This window comes from Strix uralensis, chromosome 27 (assembly GCF_047716275.1).
Source record: "Strix uralensis isolate ZFMK-TIS-50842 chromosome 27, bStrUra1, whole genome shotgun sequence".
Classification (NCBI taxonomy): domain Eukaryota; kingdom Metazoa; phylum Chordata; class Aves; order Strigiformes; family Strigidae; genus Strix; species Strix uralensis.
Window position 1 is genome coordinate 1,556,501 of NC_133998.1, and position 12,160 is coordinate 1,568,660.

At 39.3% G+C, this 12,160-nt stretch overlaps 1 protein-coding gene across 5 annotated transcripts in view; it reads right to left on the minus strand.

Annotated features, from left to right (window-relative positions):
• Nucleotides 1-743: 743 nt before the first annotated feature.
• RANBP3 (RAN binding protein 3) overlaps nucleotides 744-12,160 on the minus strand; it is a 54,767-nt gene continuing 43,350 nt past the window's right edge. For 3 of the 5 annotated variants that reach the window (XM_074851904.1, XM_074851900.1, XM_074851901.1), the window contains 6 exons: nucleotides 11,244-11,346; nucleotides 10,208-10,332; nucleotides 8,191-8,311; nucleotides 7,396-7,538; nucleotides 5,352-5,532; nucleotides 744-4,408 (listed from right to left, as the gene is read on the minus strand). In XM_074851904.1, the coding sequence (XP_074708005.1) occupies nucleotides 4,365-4,408; nucleotides 5,352-5,532; nucleotides 7,396-7,538; nucleotides 8,191-8,311; nucleotides 10,208-10,332; nucleotides 11,244-11,346 (717 nt within the window). In that variant the 3' untranslated portion in view covers nucleotides 744-4,364. The remainder of the gene's footprint in view (nucleotides 4,409-5,351; nucleotides 5,533-7,395; nucleotides 7,539-8,190; nucleotides 8,312-10,207; nucleotides 10,333-11,243; nucleotides 11,347-12,160) is intronic. The other 2 variants (XM_074851905.1, XM_074851903.1) reach the window with 1 other exon arrangement.

Below are 12,160 nucleotides of genomic sequence, written 5' to 3' on the forward strand. Positions count from 1 at the left end.
GAGCTTTTTGTATGGCCTTACTCAATAGACCTAGCTGCATCTAAACCCACAGCTCTGAACTCCCCAGAGCAGGAATTTTATCTTGTCTGCAAATGGACTACAGTTAGTGAGCTCCTTTCCAGCAGGCAATATAAAAAGCATTTCCCGTGTGTACAATCGGTACAGCCCGAGGCTTGGCACGGACCGATCACGGCTACCAGCAGCAGTGGGCTCTCGGCTGGAGGAGGAGAACAAATACAACATCCCTACTTTGCTTTCCTAGGTTTCATTCGAAGCTGAAGGCAGGCTACCAGAATTCAGTCAGGAATGGCCCAAATTCACAGATATCACATTCACTGCCTACCCCCAGCAACAAAATTACCAGTGTTCTTGATGAAAAATTCAGCTTTTGTATCTTTAAGCCCTTGAAAGGAGGTAGTCGAAAGGGAACTCTGAATACTCTCTTTAAATCAGACACTTTTATTTACAGAAATTATCTCTGAGCGTTTCTTTGCAGGATATCTTGTACCATAACCTAGCAGACAGGAATTAAGATTGACTTGAAGAGTCTAGTTTAACAGTTCTCTTAGCACCTGTTGCTCAGTGCTAACCTCCACAGGGGGGAAAAAAAAAATTACCCTGGAAATTTAAAAGACCTTTATAACATTCTGTCTGAATTTATCTGCTACTTGCATAGCAGACTCTAGAGTTCAGTTTAAGCAAGTCATTGCACAGAAAGACCAAAGAACAAGGGGAGAAAAGCGCACAGTGAAAAGTCAGTTTAATGAAATCTTGCATGACAAGTTATGGCAGTTATCAGAATTGGAATTCCTAAAACTAGAGAAGATTATGGGGGAACATGATAAATTTTCAAATACGTAACATGTTTCTAGAAAGGAAATAAACCATTTTCTACACTCACTGGGAGAACAAGAGGCCAGTCAAACTGCAGAATGGGAGGCGTTAGGATAGTCGTTGAATGGCAGCAATACCTAAGCAATGGAATTGATTGACACCTCAGTGGCTGGGAACAGGCCGAGGAGTCATTACCGAGTTGGAAGTGGTTTTTATTCTTGCAGGCTTCTAACAGTTTGGACATCTGCCCAGCCTGGTTTCAGTGGACTGCTGAGGGCTAGTTTATGTAGATCTTTCCCTGCCCTGTGTTCTCTGAAGTAGTGCATCAGGCACTGGGAACCAGACCACAGAAAGATGTAACTACACATTTTCTTACCGTAATGTCTGTATTTCCTGTGGGTATAATCTTATTTTTACTTCTATGGGTAAGAGGTTTACTTCTGGTTTTAGTAACACTACCATTCTTGCAACATTTTCCCCATCAGATGTGCTCAACTTTATTGCACTCTTCAGTATCTTTTTCTTCCTGGAAAATTTGAAAGGCTGCGCCCACATCAGTCAGCAGCAAGTAATTGCTAACAACATCCATGTTAACAACAGACCTAAGAGCAAAGATGCAGCAGGAGGGTGGTGCAAGGGGAAGACTGTTGCAAGAAGGCAAACCTGGTCATCAGCAATCTCCCTTCTAGCAGCCATCGGCCAGCACAGAAAATACAATGCCAGGCTTAGGGTGTTTTGTTTGCTTGTTTTCTGATAAAAGTTTTAATGTAGTTCCCACATACATTTTGATATGACAGTCTTACATAAATCTTTCAAAACACACAGGCATTATCCAATTTTACCTGCCACTAGTTTACTAAGGCTCAAAGCAGAGAGTGAAATAAGAGTTTTGCTTTGGCCTAACTCTACCTTACTGTGCAGGGCCTGAACTCATGTACGGCCAGTTCTGTTAGCGGTTCACAGTACTATTTTCTTCTTCACTATAAACATACAGGCAAAACTTCCAACTGAAATAAAATTTGTACCAGTAAATCATTGCCAGATTTTTTTAGAATGCTGTAGGTGATTTTGTACCACCACTAAACCCCATCAAAGCAACAATGCTTATTCTATTTTTCTGAATCTTCATGCATCATCAATTTCATTTTAGGTAAAGCACCTCAAAGTGAGACTCTGCGTAGACCCCATGAAGTTTGGGACCGGGAAGTAACACCCATTTCTCCACAGGTAGGCCTTGCTGACCAAGACACCTTACTAATTTCCTTGATGCTGACAACAAGCAGCTTTATGCTGCAAGGTTGTTTGAAAAGAGTATTTTAAATATGAATATCTTGGTGTAAAAAGATCCAAGATTCAAAATGCAGATCATTTATTTCAAAAATACAGGAGTTCCCCAGACCTTGTGATGCAGAAACAATTGTGTGGTGGGTACTAAGAAACATGCTCTGCTTCTGTTAGTGAGCTGCTTAAGAAGGGGTGCAGCAATAGGTTTGTGCACGGTTAAAATAACCCCATAACTAAAGAGAAGAAAAAACCTAAAATGCAAAAAGGCATGAGTGGACAATCCAGAGAAATCATAAATGCAGTGCCACAGCTAATCATTAGCCCTTTTCACTCCCCAGAAAAGTAATCCAAGATGTTCCTTCAAACTGGCTGTCAGGAGAAGCAAAGCACCTCCCTGCTCCAACCACTTGTCACCAACAACGGTTAACAACAGATAACGGGTAAAAATACGTTCTTGACTCCCAGTAAAGAAAAGTGTGTTTCATTAAAATAGAGGCAATAAGGACTGTTTTGCTATTTGAAGAATTTCAAAGTTGCTTTTGTGCTACAACCTGGGTTTTCGTTTTCAATTCATGCTACATTAAATGCTTCTTCCCCTTTAATTTTCTTTTAAATGGTGCATTTTAGATCTCCTTATCCTACAGGAGAAAGGGCAAGTGAGAAATTATCTATCAGTAAACTATTTATAAAGAAAATAGAACAGTTTGGGGAATTTATAAGGAAAGTGACCTGGTCACTGTTCTCAGTGACCCAAATTCCAACCTTGCTGGACAAGAATATACCATACGTTTTAATAACGAAGTAAAACTCAACTTTCACACAAAAGGCCCAAATGATCAGAAAACATCCAAAGCAAAAAGTGAGTTATGGTTACAGTAGGAGTACTTCAGAATTACACACAGGAAAACACATTCTTGCTTTTATTTTGGTGGAACAGAATACAATATCCTTCAGCCCAAACTATTCAAAGCTGGCAATATTACCTTTTTCTTCATGCTGCAAGACTTCAGGAAACAGAACAGGGACAGGAAGGGTTAGAAGTTAATTTTCTATTTAAGGCCGTTAATTCAGCAAGATATTTAAAAATGTACTCAACTTTAAGCATGAATAGTTGCATTGACTTCAGTAAGATTATTCACATGTAGTTAAGTCAGGCAAGTGCTTAAATGGCTTGTTGAATCAAGCCATTAAATGAGAGCTGCTTTATTATACAGATTTATTTTAATGGCTGACGGAGCTCATTACATGAGCCTATTTTATTATTCCAAGGGCTAACAGCTGTTTCCTCATCAACTTTTCTGAAGGTGTAACCTGTATGCCTCCTACACTTTACTGTAGCCACAGAAACATATAATTTTCTAAGAAAAATTGTATGCAACATCTATTATATATAGTGGCTTAGCTCTCCCTTAAATAGTAACAGAAAAGAACAGTACAAAACAATAGTTTCACTTTTTCAACACACAAGAGCATCTTATTGAAAAACTAAAATAAAAAAGTATCACCACAATATAAATCCCCAAATAATAATAATGAAATGGGAAGAAAGAAAAGGAGTTAGCAAAACGTCCCGTGGACTTTAAAGTCTCTTATTACCGCATTACAAAAGCTTTTCTGGTGAACCACAATGTTTTGTTTCTCTCTGTTTACAAACCCACTAGACAGGGAACAACGGTGTCCACAACCTACACTGGGATTAAAAGGTAAAAACATAATCTGCCCCATCTGAAGTCCAAAAAGAGAATGAACCCAAAAGGGCAGTCAGTGAGCATAGGAACTGGTGAGGACACTGTTTCCCTGCAGGAGGCAGAAACTCATAAGGGGGAGTAGGGGTTGTGAAAGCAGAATTCGAGTTGGAACCGTGTCGGAAAGTTCTATCTCGGAGGCCTGCAAGACATGAACTAATGAAGAAACAGTCAAAAGGTCCCAATGAAAAGCTGTGACAAGCTGTAATGTGCCATTTCAATTACAAGGAAGAGGGGAAATGTTTGGTTTTTTTTTTTTTTGGCTCATCAATATGATGAGCTTTCATGTCCGAAACCACATTCAGGTAGTTTCCAAGTCTGCTTTTTTTGTGTGGAATCTACTGATCCAGACCAAAAAACCAAACAAACAGAACAGGGATGCACAGTTCTTAAGTCCTGGAGCCTTCAACACTGCCTGAAATAATAGCTGGCCTGGGGTATCCAGAGATGCCTGCAAGATGGTGTTCGTAGCAGCCTTGCAAGCAGATCGGCTCACATCTGCTATGTGCTGCCAACATTCTGCCCGTCACCTTCATCATTAGGACCTGAAACAAAGAAAGTAGTTCTCGGTCACAAGAAGTATCTTTTGTTCCTTGCCTTACAATAAGAGACCCTACCTGAGAGGCCTACAGAAACCTCAGATTTAGGATTTCAGTGACAGATGGGAACTGCAGAATTCCCCCTCCCCCTGCCTTACATCTTCCTTCTCCAGATTAAGTTCTGTCCACTGCATAATTTTATGTTCTTGACTAATCTGGTTGGGGGATCCCAGTAGCATCCCAGAGCCTAAAAGCTCAGTTTCCAGCCACTTCAAACCACCCACTGCTTTTGTTCATATTCATTCCTTCTTTTTTCCCTGCAGTGAATCAGGATGGAGGACTGGTCTCTGTCAAACGTTGGATGTTCAGAGGTGCAGGAAAGCAAAGCACAGATGACTTAAGTCAGGAGTACAGAATGAAGCCTTCCTCTAACTGAAGCCTAGTGCTTTTCTTAAATTATGGTCTCCTCATCTACAATGAAATTAATTACACTCTTTCCACACCCCTTTGTAAACCTTCTGCTTTCCAAACAGCACTCTACTCAAGGGTGAGTCTGGATCCTTTCTACTGAAAGTACCTGAGATGACTGTCTTGGGCTTTTACGTGCAAGCCTTGGCCATGCTGAAAGCAAAAATGAAACTCACCACCACACCTTAAAAATCCTGTAAACAAACCCAGAACTAACTGAAGCACAGATAACCTATGCTAAACTGGGACATGTAACTCAGATGGAAGCAGCACAGGGGCCTTTCTGCCAGTTTAGAGAAGTAGCAAGAAACAGTTGCATTCAAAAAGGCAATTCGTGCAATGAGACTTATTCCACAAACGCCCGTGAGAAGTAACAGGCCCGAAGCACATCTACAACACGCAATTACAGAGAGGACAGTCTGTCTTAAAGAATGCAGAGAAAAATGTATGGAAAACAGAAAAAACTGTCTTTCTTGCTTACCACTTCCAGCTGATCCTGAAGGTGCAATGACATCATCATCACTGTCTTCCTCATTTGATTGCGTTACTTCTGGCTCAGGTGCTACATTCTTGACTTCTTGCTCTTGTTCCACTCTACTCCGCAAGGCCAAGATCCGATGATGTAATGCAGCATACAACTGCCCTGTATCTTTAGAGCTTGCCTACATTATTTTTTTTTTTTAATATTCAGGAAACAAGAAAAAGGTACAAAGAATTATAACAGAATAAAACACTGCTTACATAATACACACCAGTCATTACAAATTTCACAATCTACTTTTCAGTCTTCTCATGTGGGGTTTTTCAAACTGGGTCAGAATGGGCTGTGGTATACATAGCAAGTGCTGGATATGCTAAACTGATGGCGAGTTCCTCTCTGCTCAGCACTGACTTTCTCTGGCTAACCAGTATTAGCTGATTTTGTATAACCTCCTTCACCTAGGAGTCACACAGCTTTCCTAATACTTTCCAAAAGGTTATGCTAAAAATCTTTAATTAAAAAGCTTCTTACACAGATTTTTCCAGGTTTGTCAATCACTCAACTTCCCATATTAGTTAATCGTAATCAAGTCACTTAATAGTTTCATGATGCACTGACATAAAATTTTGACATAAGATATAATAAGAAAATGGAATGGTCATGCAGTCAAGCAGGGGATTATTTCAATTTCTTTAATTTTTTTTTTTTTAACACTCTTTTTATACTTGCCAGCTGTTTCAGACGGAAGCATCTGTGACAACCTGTTCAAGAATATATGTTTTACTCTCAAAGGTTAACAGCCACTTCATGACTCCAAAAGAATAAGTTTTTAGGCCTATCAAACTAAGTATTTAATGGACAGTATTTAGAAGGGAGCTCCCTTTGAATACTATGAAACTCTGTTTTTACGATGGGGTAACAGCAATAGTTAATTGACAAGTTAACTGTAAGGTAACGATCCCACTTCTCAGAGTCTTCCATAAAAAATTGTTTCTGTCCTCCCCATCTTCCGTCACCTCTATATCTGAAAAATTCCCCTGCAGTGAGCTGTAGTGAATAAATTATTCCACACAAGATACTTTTTATCAATACTAAAATCAAAAGTGAATAACCTGATGATAGATTAACTCGAACTTTTCAAATCTAGAAAAAAGCTGAGAAAAAATTATCCATTTTCACTGCTTTTTCTTCATCAATGGGTATTTGGTATGATTAAGTTCCCCTCTGGGACTCCAGATCCCAGTGCTACAAAGCTCCTGTCACCGGGGAAGCTGACCATTGTTGCTGGTCTCAATTTCTGATCCATAAGAACACTTAATTCTTTAGCAACTCCTTGTGTAGAATCGGTGTAAGTCAAAAGAATGTGTTCAGACCTCTCAGAATCTCTAAGTGCTCTTAGCAGACATTAGGGAATGACCTTTCTTACTGACTGTATCACGATCTCCCAAGTGTTTTAGTAATTCTAATTGGGATTACTGTTTCCCCATTTAGCAAGCACAGAAATCACTTTCACTGTCCTGCTACTGCTTGGAATACTCTGTATTAAATCAAAGTTGAAATGTGTTACCCTTAACTACTAACATAATTTTCTTGACAGATATTTAGTGTTTCACTTCCAGTGAGCACTATACATCCACCCACACTGTATACAGACAATGAGCTTTCCCGTGCTACAGGTTCTGGCAGATCTAATTTTGGTTAAGCTATTACATAGAAATCTATGAAATGCCTATTTCCCTTGATAGCAAAAAATTATTTGTGTTAATCTTACACTACAATTATAGTCTCAGTAGGCGTGGAACAGATCCCACAACTCCATGCTCAACGCTTTAGACAATCCTAAGGGCAGCCTTTTATGTGGAATTTCTTCACAACCAGAAAGGTTTTTCAGGCAAGCAAAGTCTGCCAAGCCCCTTATCTTTGAGGATGGGTGGTGCTGAGGAGGTAGGGTGCAAAGAAGAATGGGAATGTTACCTCAGCTACAATTTAAGCAAGCACCGATTTTAGTAGGAAGGTTAAGATGTAAACAAAACCCAGTACTCACTGATATAAGAAAAACTTTAACTCCCTGGTCCTCTGTATCCATGGCGGTGATCCGGATACTCTTCTCACTGGCTTTATCAATCTGCATCTGAGCCCAGAGCTTGGTATTTAAGATTAACCTGAGACTCCCCTGAGTCCTCATCACTTAAAGCCAACATACAAGATCAGTTAGGTGGAAAAAGACAGAACAGGAAGGTTCAAACAGCCAAGATGGCTTTTTATGGTGTGAATGTTTAAGTCTCTTTACAAAAAATATGAAGGGAAAGCCCCTAAAACAGGAATCTTGTCACAACTGTTAATCAGAGGAATGTAGCCTATTAAAGATTATCAGTCATGTCTAAAGATATTTAATCCAAAGTCTTATATGTAAATACACCGAAGTTCAGAGGTTGGATCTGAGCTGATAATCTCAGGCTAATGTACATTCCTGCCAGTCTGAACAATCGTGCATTATTCAAAGAGACTTCCCCCGCCACAAGCACCCCGTCCCAAAGAGCAAAGAGCCCAGATCTGAAGAACATTACCATAAATTTCTAATCAAATATTCTAGTTGCTAAACACAGCTTGCTTTTATGGGGAAAAATGTAACCGGAACATTTGCTACAATAAGAGGATATGAGAAGATACTCTCTTTGGAGGAAATGGTCATAAATTGAAGCAAGAGAAAAGGTCCAAACTGCTGAGTTGCTGTAGCTAAGACCTATCCTAAAGTGGATGCTGCTGTGTGTCATGGCAGCATCCTATGAAAACAGCACTGACTGTCATCCAGTACCTCACTTCCCCTGGTTTCTCTTACCCAGCCGAGACTGTAATGTTCCATCATCTGTTGAGGCCATATCATTGAGTCTCAGAAGTCCTCGACCTCTTTCCACCCAAGACTGAGAGTTTTTATCAAATACAAACAGCTTGCACTGAATCTGTAACAGAAAATATCTCTATAGTATAGTGTTGATTGAAACAGTAATATATTTCATATTTAGTCACCTACAGCTGGTAAAAAAACCCATCAGATTTCATATTGGAATTATAAACTGTTTATAGCTGTGGAAGCCAAAGTAGCTTTCCTCGCTTTTGCAATAAATTCCTCAAAATATGCTGTCTGGTTTCATGAGGTCTTATTAACAGAAGCTATATATTCTTAAAGAATACCCATGTTAAAGATCAAACAACAAGAACAATTTTCAGGTAAGGTACAAACTTCCACAGAGGAAATTTATTGTGATAAGAGACTGGGTAAGAGTCATCTATAGTCTTAGGTCAGACAATTCTTTTAGAAGTCTTAGGTGCACTTTGCCCCACTGAAAGTGGTATTTGTTGCTGGGAAGACCCAGTACAATGAAAACAAAGCTAAATTCTTCCTGTACTAAGGAAGAAAGGATGAACAAACGTGTTAGCTCATTATCAATTCATAAAGCCTGACCCACACAAAGTCATGAATAAACAAGAGGTACTTTTCCTGCCTTCCTGGTTCATCAGTTTGAAAATGTACACCTTTTGTACTTCCTAATGGTAGGACTGTTCCTGCTTCCCATAAAAGCTCCTTCCAGACATCTCGACTTTATATTCCCCCCTCTAATCCATCTTCACTGTCACAGCTGAGGTTTCACACTTCAGTCATCCCTCAAGTTCCCCACATATGTGCATGCACTAGGTGGAGAATGTATTTCCATTTCTGGTTTCCTCCACCACAGAACACCTCGCTGTCTAGACTTCATTTCTGCAACATTGACTTAGTTCTGTCCGTACAAGTCCCATTTGGGAGTGCATTAAACTTCACAGGAAAAAAGAACAGAAGTTAGGTGAGAGGTCTGTTACAATATATTCATGCAAATCAGTCCTCTATTAAGTATACAACTGCTAAAAGTTGTGCTTTTGCTAAGTGAAACCAGACTCTCATCTCTCATCTTTGATTACATGAAGCATCCAGGAGTTTCTGAATTATACCGAAACCAAGAAGTACCAGAACAACTATTTAAAGACCATTCATGTCTGGTAAGAAAAAAGTCTGAGAAGACAAATGTTATAGATTATTATTTCGTAGAATAATACAAGTGATATGCATCAGTTATTGACACAGTGCAGCTGTGTGGTGTCAAAATAGACCAGCATCTCTGTAAGAACAAAAAGCTATCCTTTAAAAATAATGCAGTGCTGAGAAACTTAAAAAGACCTCAAGAAAAAACTATAACTAGAGGATAAAGAGAGGAGGAAAAAAATATATACACAACTTAGTTTTACACCAAAACCCTGCACATTTTTCTTAAGGACATACTGAAGTTAATAAGTTAATGAATAACTACAAAGTTAAATAAATCATGATTAAAATCTGGAGTCAGTCATGACCGTATGTCCTTCTAAAACATCAGTAATTAAACTAAATACCTCACGACAAATTCCTGAGTACTGTTTTATGGTTTCTGCTATGCAAGAAACCAGACTGCTGGCAGAACAGTCCATTTTGAGTTTAAAAAAAAAAATCTTCATTAGTACAATAAAGAATTTAAAAATATTTAGTTAATTTTTTTCAAATAATTGTTTTTCAGGAGATAGAAGCTTTTATGTGATGGATTTAGGAAAGTATGCTTAAGATTTGTCTGTATAGCCCAAACAATAACATTTATTCAGAAAGGAAATTAAGAAACAACAAAGTAAGGATCTGATAATAAATATCCAAAGTTTGCATTTCAACACAAGAAGGTACATTAGAGATCTAGAGGGTGGCTGAGTTGTAGGGAATCAGGTGGTGTGCATTCACTGGACATCCACATGAATCCCCAGAAACTCAAAGCTCCTCTACTTTATCCATTTCTTACCTGTAAGACGTTACTTTCAGCTTCCTCCCCAGTAATCACTTCTACCTTCGCTAATAAACACTTCCTTGCTGTTGCTTTAGTATAGGCTGCTGCAGACTCTGCCAGTGATTCTGAAATATTATTAGCTGAACAACATTTTGAAAGTTTGAGAATGAGTAGCATATATTTTTGCAAGATTTATAAAGGTCTCACACAAGTATACCAGAATTTGCAGAAATAAAGTACAGAAGACAGACATTAATAGAACGTTAGAAATAGGACTGAAATTTAAAGCAGAAGTTAAAGCTTGTCTTTTAAGACTTATTTTAAAAGCACAAGAAAACACAAGGGACAGAAGAGGTAAGTTACTGAAAAATTTTGTCCCCACATACAATATTTCAAAACCTTTACTAACACATGGGCACCTACATATGTGTAAGTGCTCCAGCAGCACCGATACTGCTACCAGCTGTACCGTGGTGCCTGCACATGCACAGCACAACACACTTTCCACTTTTATTCTGGCTTGCAAGCAGTTTGCTGGAGAAAACCCACAGCTCCCAAAATTTCCAGAAAATCTTGCCAATCTGAAGAGTCACAGAAGTCTAGAATCCAGCAAACAGTTCTTGGTTCAAGCAACACACTTGGTGCACCAACTCGATACAATATACATTTGACTCAGACATTCAGTCACTGGAAGTACAATAGAATTGTGAAAAATCAGTTTGCCACATTTCTTCTATACTCTATACGTCCAACTACCTGCTCTGTTAACTCCCTCTACTTTTATTCTGCTGAAGATACTCCCAGTACTGCAGAATGACCATCAAAAAGACAGCGCAGCCTGTACGTGTTTAGTATGTTAAAGACAAAAGGACACGAGAGTCTATAGCATCAGCACGTCACCTCCCACTCTCCTAGCCTGTATCTTTGGTTACAGCAGACAGTAAAGGCAACATTAAAATGTTATGCTTTTATAAAGTAATGGAATATTGAAAAATGCAGTCATTTAAGCAAGGATTAACTACCATTCCTAAAAGAATATTTTGTTTTTCACCTTTCTCTGGTGTGGCTTCCTGAGAAGACGATTCAGACCCAGACTCTGTAGCAGCATTCTCCTTATTACTCTCTGTACTACCTTCATTTGATTTGGGTGGACTCTATCGCAAAAAAAGAAGACAAGGTAAACAGAAGAGAGAAAGCATACACTAATTTTGCAGAACAAGACTAGTGATGAATTACCAAGGAAAGCCCTAGTCTTTGGAGACCATACAGCAAAAGAAGAATCCCAGAGACGACACGCTTTCACAGTAAAAGCTATCCTACTACCCCAGCCATGGAACGGAATGGAGCATGACCTGAAAACCAGTTCAAGTTATTTTCCCCTGAACTGAATCCAAATTTCAACCTTTATTTTGAAGTCATGTTCAGCAAAGCAAAGCAGTTTCAGCTACAGTTCAACTCCAGTCTTACCTGACTGAACTCCCTGCTCAGTGGTTAGACAGGTATGAATGCACAGCTTTTGTACCAGCACAGCAATAAAAACAACAGTAGGAAACAGTGAGGCACTAGGAGTTACACCTTAGGTTGGTACACAACGAACAGAGGATTTCCTGAATCAGACCTCAGCACTGCTGCCTTACTGCTGGACTCAAAATCCCATCACCAGGAGAGTCCTGTAAGAGCTTTTCTCAGTTTGGAGGACAGCAAACAGGAACACACTCAAAGCCTTATCTTGAATAAGGCATTTAAGAAAGCAAGCTGTGCCATAAAGTGCTCGGCCTCGAGAACCACACGCACTATGGAGAAGGCACTCAATCTCCTTACACTGGTAGAGGTTGGCAAGGAAATCCTGGAGAGCACACAGCTCCTAACGAAACCCCCACGCTGCACTCAAATAAGTTACCTACAAGGAAAACCACTGAAAGAAAACCACGCTCCAGTGGCAAGTATAATTAAAGATTCTCAAAATTC